The sequence below is a fragment of the Apus apus genome, chromosome 2 (assembly GCF_020740795.1).
Source record: "Apus apus isolate bApuApu2 chromosome 2, bApuApu2.pri.cur, whole genome shotgun sequence".
Lineage (NCBI taxonomy): Eukaryota > Metazoa > Chordata > Aves > Apodiformes > Apodidae > Apus > Apus apus.
In genome coordinates, this window is record NC_067283.1 from 48,433,959 (window position 1) to 48,443,801 (window position 9,843).

General features: G+C 41.1%; 1 protein-coding gene across 17 annotated transcripts in view; it reads left to right on the forward strand.

Moving 5' to 3' along the window:
• ARPP21 (cAMP regulated phosphoprotein 21) overlaps positions 1-1,073 on the forward strand; it is a 207,700-nt gene extending 206,627 nt beyond the window's left edge. For all 17 annotated transcript variants that reach the window (XM_051612516.1, XM_051612522.1, XM_051612526.1 and 14 more), the window contains one exon: positions 249-1,073. In XM_051612516.1, coding sequence (XP_051468476.1) covers positions 249-506 — 258 coding nt within the window. In that variant the 3' untranslated portion in view covers positions 507-1,073. The remainder of the gene's footprint in view (positions 1-248) is intronic.
• Positions 1,074-9,843: the final 8,770 nt, after the last annotated feature.

A 9,843-nucleotide genomic window follows, 5' to 3' on the forward strand; every position in this document is an offset into this window, starting at 1 on the left:
AGCTTAATCATTACAGAGCCACATACTAGAGCTGGGAGCAGAGGGATTTCTCTTTCACTTTCCTCTAACAAAGGAAAACCTTAGGGATAAGAACAGTTCAGAGCAACAGAAAACAACACGTTTTGACAGAACATGTGTGTATTCAAATCCAGTTAGAAGGAAGATAGGGAGACTTGGGACCTACTTCAATTTTTTTTGACTAGTAATGACTAGTTTTTTTTCCTACGTCTTCCTGTTTTCCTACTTAGGTGCCAATGACCCAGGGTTCTCAAGGATTGCCGCAACAATCATATCAACAACCGATCATGCTACCTAATCAATCAGGTCAAGGAACACTTACAGCCACTGGAATGCCTGTCTACTGTAATGTCATACCTCCTGCCCCACAGAACAACCTACGGTTGATTGCCCCACACTGCCCCTCCAATAACGTTCCAGTTATTTCTGCCAGCTGCAGGACAAACTGTGCGAGCATTAACAATGCAGGGTGGCAGGTCAAGTACTGACACTGTGGCTTAGCATGGATGTACAAGGATAGTGGTGCATTATTTGACAACTCATGGCCTTCAAATGAAGAGGAACACAACAGGATCATCAGTTGAGGACAGAAGTACTGAGTATGCTGAAGTGACTTGCTGCTGGAAAAATCTGTAAAAAAATTAAAAATAAAATTTTGAAAAAAAAAATGTTTGCTGGTTAATGGTGCATATTTTTGTCATGTCTGCTAGGTATGCCTTTATAGCTTAGCTAGTGACATGAATTCATTGAGGTAAGATTTTTTCCTACCACTGAACACCACTGTGTAGATTGTAATATCCCCGATTCGGATTAGTTTTGTACTTTGTGTTGAGTTTGTGAAGCTAAAAGTATTTAAAAATATAATAAAATCACATTGTACCAAAGCTGTAATGGAAATGAAAAAAAAAGATCAACAAACTAAAACAAAAAAAAAGAATTACTGAATGGAAGGAATAATTTATATACACTATAGAGTTTTTTATGGATATATACTGTATTGTAGTGCTTAATCACAATAAAGCTATTTGACCTCATGGAGAAAGGTCATGTTTCTACCACCTGCTTGGTCTCCTTTCTGTTTCTGAGTGAACTTCCCTTTGGTTCTGCACTGCCTTGTTTCAGGTGAAGCTAGTAGTTAACGGGCTTATGGGATTTTGATGAGAACGCAGCTTACTCGTGTCTTAGCATGTAGAATTATAACAGCTAAGACCACTTATGTATGGTAGCATAGACACCCAGAAATCATCGAGGAACCATGTACCAGATGATCTTAAACTAAGCTTATGCTATTCCTGTCCCTAGGACCAATAATGTCACAAACACAATTCAGTACTTTTACAGGCCCCTACTAAGTCCTGCCGCTTCAAGAGACCCTACAACAGTTGCGTATAAGAAGGCAGAGATGTCCCATGATGACCCATCCACTAGCTGGAAGATCAGTTGCTACCAATGTAGCAGTTGCAGTACCCAGCAATTCTTCTGCTACATAGAGATACTCTACCCATTTATTGGTACTCCAGCTATAAAGCCATTTTGCAACAAAAACATGATAATCCAAGAATCTGGTCCATCATGTTGAAGTACTGGAGATGAACAATATATTGGAGGTTTGACTCATAAAACGTGCAGCACAGTGGTTTGCCAGAAATTTTTAGGAATTTAAAAAAAATTCCTGTGGCTTTTCTCATTAGTATGTCTGTGTTCACTCAAATTCCCAGCTTGTTGTGATAAGCATTCTTCATTCATAAATGCTGCATGGAGTTTCTCGTTCTGTTTCATTGATGACAATACTTGAGTAACAAATAAGTTTACCAGATAAAAGCCTGTGTTGTTCTTCACTTAAGTTGCAGTTTTTGATGAGTTTTCACAGAATCACAGAATCTTAGGGGTAGGAAGGGACCACAAAAGATCATTCAGTCATTTTGAAGACCTTTAAAATAGGTAGGAGTGAAGCAGCCCAGAATAATGCATATTCATCATGAAAAAGCCTGAGATCTTTCTGCACATAAAATCTCTATGTGTCATAGTACGATTTTAGGTACACCTGTGATGACAGCAGCCTACAAGGCCCTTGACCATTGTTAATCTGAATGTGAAACAGCTTGTATTTTACTTTTAAGACAGGTGGCCTGTACTTTACATACTTCAGCTGTGGAAGCAGGAACTGGAAGGGCTACAACCCATTTTAAAAACATTTTCTTTTCTATACAATGAACAGATATCTTTCAGAGTTCAGTCTGATTTGTTTTATTTTTCTTTTAACATGTGTGTCTTAAAGTGTGGAATCCAGTCCAATGGAAACATTAGAAAGCCAAACACTGAATTTTACATAGTGTAATCACGATTCATTTGCTGAGGGTCAGTCAAGAGCATGAGCAGGTAAGTAAACACAATTCACTCTTCAATTAGACATGAAATACCTTGGGAGAGCCTGCTGATTGATTTATTTTTATTTTCCCTTTTTTGCATTGGGATTTTGCATTTGAATTTTGCCTGTGACCCTGAGCTCTCATTTCAGAGGCCCTGCATTGTATAGCTCATTCCCTTTTAACGTTTTACAGACTGTGGAGGTTTCTCTCCTAGCAGTACTATAATTACATATAATTGGGTTAGCTGCTGCTGAATGACTGGCAGCTGAATGGATGGGTGTCCTTCCTTCTCTGTCAAGGCTCCACAGCCCAGCAGGATGAACCTGCCAGGTGACCTTTTGCAGGACAGGTTGTGTGTATCCAAGCAGAATGAGAAGTGGGGTGGAGGTGAGGGTGGTGAATCCCTGTGCACACAGTGTGTGTGAAGAGAGCCCTAGGTAATCTCTGTATCAAAGCCCTGTTTCTTCTCTTCTGAAGCACTACTGTTACCTTATTGATCTGCCTTCTCATCAGAGAACTATGAATGAATTGCCTGGTAAAAAAAACCCAGCTCTCGGCATCATAGATCAATGATGACCTGCAGGTGCTCTCAGTAGTGATGGGAGTCAAAAAGCAAAGCCTAGGAATCTTGCCTCTGTAAGAGGATAATCTCCTCATGCCTTTACACCTCTCTTGGTCACATCCCCTTGGCCAATAGCATGTCCCGTGACTGAGGATGGCCATGAGCCCCCATGATTTACCTACCTGTCTCTGCCAGTTCAGTGACCACATTGTGTAAAATGCAGCTGTGGGAGCAGGGATCCTGCTGACTTGATTTCTCTCAGCCTTGTGGCAGCAGCACCTATCTGCACATCAATGCACCTTCCTGCTGAAACAAGACACTAAACTTTTATGCAAAATTGAGCAGTTTCAGGAGGACATCAGAGCCACCCACCCCAAAATGGCCTACATCCTGTGATCATCTCACTCTCCAAAGAGTTTGAATCTCTTTAAGCCTATGAGGAAAGTGAATTTCATCTCCCTCAGCTATGGAGAATGCCCTAGTTATGAAGGTATCATATACACAGGGGAGACTTCTCACATGGTGGTGCATATATTTGCTTTATGCTGGAAATATTTGTATTTGAAGACAATTAAGTCATTCTGCTTCTGTTATCAAGTTAAGCACAAATATTGTCTATTTATATTTTTTTTCTTAATGCAATATTTTTGAGTTTTAAGCTTTATGCTCAGTAATAAAAACATTCTGAGCTAGATTGTTTAGCAGCCTTCTGCTATTAAACCAGAGTTGTTTCAGCATTGTCAGAAGGTGAGGAGGAAGGAAAAAAAGTGACCTGCAAATACATGTAACAAAAACGGGTAGGTGAAACTCCGTGCTTTTTTTCTCAGTCCTTTGAAAAATTTTGTAAGCAATCTCTGTAAGAGGAGTGCTATTAGACTCACCTGGCCAAATTCAGTTGAAGGGACTCAGCAATTGGTCACCTTGAATTCAAGAGCCCATCTCATAGTAGTGAAATGGTCTGTGGGACTTTCTTCTCGTATGGGGTTGCTCTGTCACTGTGGACTTGTTTTTCTCTAGCCTTCCCTTGGAACTGGGCCAGCTCTGGCAGCTACTCTGTGGCAGTCCTGTTGTGGTGCTAGGGACTGTTTGTTGCGTTTTCCCTTTACCTGCTGCATACTTGCCTTGGTGGTTAATACTTTCTCATTTTTTATATTCTGAAGCTGATGGAGAGTTCTCCCAAGGTGCTGTACATATTTAATCTGCCACTATTTGTTTTTATTATTATTTATATTGCACCGAGACCCGAAGAGGCATATCCTGAATTAAGTTGACTGCATCAGATTACACTGATCAGCCTTTTGGATGGGTCTAATTCATTTGGGCTGTAATTTGCAGAGGCTGTACATCCTAACATAAGCCAGATGCCATTTGCTATTGTTTAGCCTTTTGTGTTGCCTGAGAAGTCAATGATTTCCTTCTAAAACTATTCCCTTACGTTTCTGTTTAACGCTGTGTGAACAGCTTCCTGTAACGAAGAAAGACTGCATTAATTACCCCAGCAGCAAGGAATGGAAATGTACAGGGAGGCTTGTATCATGCCCAGAACATCCTTGCTCTCTGCCCTGTTAGCTGCTCTGTAGTGTGGTGACCTGCCCTGGCATGGCCACTGAGTACTTCAGGGTGATTGTTTCACTTGTATTCCTAAAAGCCATGCAAAATGTGCATCAGTCAGTGTCCTTTTAGCCCTCTCATTCACAAGCCTGTGGAGCTGTGGCATGTGTTGCTCCTTTGGGCTAACTGTGGAGAAACCAGTTTTCTCCCTTAGTGCCAAGTGGAAAGGCTGTGGTGGAGGGCAAGGTGCACTGAGGGCTGGGAGCCTGGGCTTGCTGTCTCCAAGACCTCCTCTCTTGACTGCCAAGGAAGAGGGAGACTAGTTTCCTTCATTGTCATGAAAATACCACTCATGCTTAGCCCACAGACTATGCTCTAGAAAAGCTCACAGCTTCAACACCTGCTTAGCTCTTGTCTAAAAACACATTTCTGGTGTAGGACATCACCATCTAGTCTTTGGCAGTGGACAGCTTAGGGCAGACACTGAGCTAAGCTCTGACTAGTGCTTCAACAGCAATCCTATGAGCCTCAAGCAATACTCAAAACTGCATGGCAGACAACAGAAATGCCTTGAGTGTTTTGGAGGGGAAGAAGCCTCACCTATGTGCACCATCACCTGCACCTACCATAATTTGAGTGATGCAGCAGTTTTGGGGATGCCTGCTCCCAAAACAGAGCAAACAATCCCCCTTTCTAATGGAATTTCTGCCCCTGGTTTGCTGTAAGAATTGACATTCTTCCATGTTGGTACCTTTCATTCTTCAGAAAAGTGGATATAATCAACTTCTGAGGCAGTGGACTGATGGTTAAATAATTGATGCCACAAAGCGTTTCTGCGGATGGTTGGCCCAGCATTCAGTGACTGGCACGAATTACTGCTATTCTCCTGTATATTTTACAGAGTTCCACTTTGGGTTGAATACTGCTAAAAATACTGCTTTCAAGTACATTTCAGAGGACGAAATCAAACCCTATGCTTCTGGCGCTTTTTACAATATCCCACCAACTGTGGAAAGGGATGGCTCCTCATTACCACTCCTGATATAAGGACCAGGAGATATCAGAGAAAAAAAAATAGTTTATTAAAACAACAGTCTCGCAACACAGAAAACAGGAGAAAAGCAAAGCTGTTTTTCTTTCCCTCCCCCATAGAATATGTACATGACTGTGTCACTCCTTGCTGCAGTATATTAGGTGTGGTTTCAGAAATGGGTGGACAAAGTTAAAGAGGAAAGTTGTACGCGAGGCTGTTAAGTGCAGCCAGCCAGTGTCTAGTTCACAGAGGCAAAGAATAGCCTAAAGAAATGCCACCATACCATTTCCCTGTTCTTAAACCTTTTCCACACACTCTTAAAGATGAGTATTGGACGGGGAATAAACCTCTCACCAAATATGGCAGTTTTTAAAAGCAGTATTTGTTACCCAATACTTAATAAGAAAATTTTAAAAAGAAAAATTAAAAAAAAAATCAGTATCACCTGGCAGTCCATCTGTAACAAAAAACTGTAAGGATCAGGAGGAGGAGAGGCTACCCTTGGGTTAATTTTCTTCAGATTTTTTGGTGTAAAATGCCCCTGACTGGCCTTACACAGCTGCTTGTTCTGCTAGTCAGAGTAGGATCTAATACCATGTTGAGTATGAAACAAACCTTCCAGTAGCAAGTGCCTCGTGATCTTTTCCTCAACTTCCATGTCTTCTTTGAAGCACGTAATTGTTTGTTATTTTTTTAAAGGTAATTATGCACAAACAATGCTTTTGTGCTGAGAGTTTTTTGCTTTAGTTGATAATAATTGAAATTATGTTTTCAAGTGGCTTTTGGTATATAATGTTATTTCTTGTCAAAAGTCCTGACTTTTCTGAACATCAGGTATAGTTGCTACTAAGAGAGGATTTTTATAGCATTTTGTCATTGATTTAACATAAGTTAATTGATGTAGGAATTACAGAAATAAACTGCAAGAGAGCACCTGAGATTAGCTTTCAAGCTGAAGAATACCAGGTGTTCTGGTTAAACTTATGGATGACTCTTTGAAAAGCAATATTGAATTCTTCCCTGGTTTTCGTTTGGAGAGATCAGCTGCAAACCTACATGTACTTAATGGAGCACTACATGTCTGTTAACCCTGTTGTTTTTAAGGAATAATTTTGGAGGCTTTAGATTTAGGAAAAGAAGTCAAAAAACTTTGTATTTTATCTTGTGGGTGCTGTTTTACAAAAGACAGTTTTAAAAAGGAAATATAAGGAGAAGATAATGTTATTAGCAAAGATACATGCTCCCCAGTGCAGAAATTATTGCCATTGAACATTACTAAATATATCCCTAAAGAAATGCTTTAAAAAGGCCCCCTCAAAGAGTGCTGTATATTTTGAGATAAAAAGCAAACTCCACAGTTCCCAAGGCTGTATTTTGGGTTGGGTTTTTTTTTAACCATAAGGGTGAATCATATGGGTGTGACTCAAAGCAGTCACCATACCCAGGTTTTCCTTGCAAGTCTAAACCTAACCATCTCCACCATCATGAAAAACTGCTTTTATCTGTGTGGAAAACAGATGCACATGACATCCTCTGTTTTTTGGGTTGTTTTTTTTAGGTAGTGGCCTCTCAGCCACTGAATGTGATAGGAAGACCAAGTAAATTGATTGCAGACAAGACTGGATATTTTCTACTTAGCTCCCATTAACTTTGATCTTACCAGTGTCAAATCTTATGCTGGGTGGAGCTTGTTGGGAAAAAAAGGCCTCTGAGCATGTGTGTGTATGTGAGTAAGAATTTTTGTGATGGAGAAAAACAAATGGCTTCATTTTTTTCTAAAGCTTTTCAACTAGAAACAAAGGTTTTACAAAATTTCTTGTGAGCCGTGATCCTGTGCTGATTCATTGAGGGCACAAATTAGTCATGAGACGTGGTGTCAGGAGGTGAGTAGTCACAGTATAATCCTTTGATGTGCAAAATTTCAGGCAGCTATTTACACAGCAAGTGATCTTACCTAAGAACGAAAAAAGTGACAATGAGATAAACCTTAAATGGTAAATAGGGAGAAATTCTGCCTGGTCAAATACATTGAACAGTGTTTCCACAGGGGGAAAAAATACGAAATCTCTCTCAGTGTCTCGTACTGTGCCACCCACTGTAAAGGCCAAGAGATCAGAGCTTAAAGCTCTCGTTGCTCTTTACAACTACCTGAAAGGAGGTTGGAGTGATGAGGGGGACAACCTCTTCTCCCTGATGACGTGTGATAGGACCAGAGGGAATGGATGCAAGCTGCCTCATGGGGAGGTTTAGGTTAGATATTAGGAAGCATTTTTTCACCGAAAGGGTTGTTGGATGTTGGAATAGATTGCCCAGGGAAGTGGTGGAATCACCATCTCAGGATGCATTTAAGTGGCATGTGGACCTGGTGCTTAGGGACATGGTCTAGTGGCGAGCTTGCACTGTAAGGTCTAGGGCTGGACTGGATGATCTTGGAGGTCTCTTCCAGCCAGGGACATTCTGTGATTCTGTAAAGCAACATGTTGGATATAAGCTTCCTATAAAGAACAGTTCAGAGCAATTCACATGTACACTCTCTGTTAATTGCATTAGATATAAGTAAAATGGAAGCCAACCAACATTCAGAATCTTCCTGACCCAAATTTTCAGAAAGGTTCAAGTCTGGAGTATGCTTTAAGCTCGAGGTGAGGTTTCTCTCATGGAAAGCAAGCAGGAATGCAGTTGCGTGAAGCTCACATGTGGCACTGGAACCAAGCTCCTGTGTGGGTTAATGGCCACCCTTTCATTTTGTTTCATCTACACAGATGAAACACTGAGACATACAGCATACTGTAATGCATAACTGCTTCAGGCAGCCCCAGTCCTGCCTCCTACTGGATGCATAAGCCTGCTGGGCAACATGTACCTCATGACTATGGGCTATGCACAGCTTGATACTTTCCTTATTGGCATGGATATCAGAAAACCACATCATGAGGCTCACTGCCATTTCCCACTAGGCTGAAATTATCAGGGAGTGTTTCAGAAACTACAAAGGGTCCAAGTTATATGGAAGACACTGGGGCAAATCTGGATCCTTCCTGCTGTTCCGGGGATAGAGAGGGGCGAAAAGTCTGTTTTAAGTATTTCTTGAACAGATTTTACCTTCTCAGCCCACTGGGACTTCAAGATTATGTGTAGTTGGCATACTGTGAAAGGAGTTGCTGCTGATGTGTGAATAAAGATGTTGCAGACATCAGAGCTGTCACACAACAGTGGAATGAGCTCCAGACATGAAGCATTCATACAGCATAGGAAAAATTTTGACCTGAAAGATGTTCTATTATTTATTCATGTGTGTCTATGCTCCCCTGGACTGGAGCTGTGTTTTTTTGAGGAAGCTGCCTTGGTTTACAGCAGATTTTCTGTGGTAGAGAACTAGAAGCGTTTCCCCTCTTTGTGTTAGAACTAATTGGGGTCTGGATCAATTTTATTATTTTTTTTTTAGCGGGAAGGCTGCTTCTCTGGACAGATATATCTATCAGAAATGTCTGCTAGTAAGAGTAACTAATATTGTCCAAGTACGTAAAGGGAAACTGCACTTTTTTCAAACCACTCATCCAATACAGGAACCTTCCAGTATAACTGTAATTTATGACCATTTTTCTCAGCAATTGAACTTTTTTTTTATAAAAACAGGGAGTAAGGTTTCAATATAAAGGTACCGGTGACTCTTTTAAAACATTTTTGTGCAAAGAAATACGCTTTTTTTGTGAGAACTGAAATTTTCTTCTGCATTCAAAAGCAGCAGAAATACATGAGAGCAAAGTGCAACGGCAAGGGCTTTTTGTTCAGCTCTGCTGTGATGAGATCTGTGGATGCTGTGAGACAGGTATGAGTGGCTAGAAGGGGAATTTTTAATTTTTATTTTTTTTTTTTTGCCTTTCCCCTTCCTCTTTGGGCTGCTCAATTTTGTACCAGGTAAATAAGCCTTTACTGATGGAAGCTGGGATTAAAGGGTTTCTGAAATGCTGTACGCGGAAAACAAGTGGCTGGCAGATTCAGTGAGAGAGGTGTGACAGTGGCTGGGTTTTGGGACCACACAAGGAGGTTCAGAGCAGATAAAATACTGTTGTATGCTTCAGGCTGTGTGCTGAGCCCCCGGAGATCAGCATGGCAAAGTCTCTGAAGCTGCTGGCTAAAATGAGAAGCCTGCATTCGTACTTGCTTCTGAAGGTGCACCAGCAGCAGCGTGACAGAGGTGTGTGACCTGATGCCAACATGGCTTGCAAATGAAGTCACACCCCTGGCTGCCTGTTCTCTGTGCCTATTATGGAGTGTTGTAGTGCTCTTTGTACAGCAGAAGCATGAAA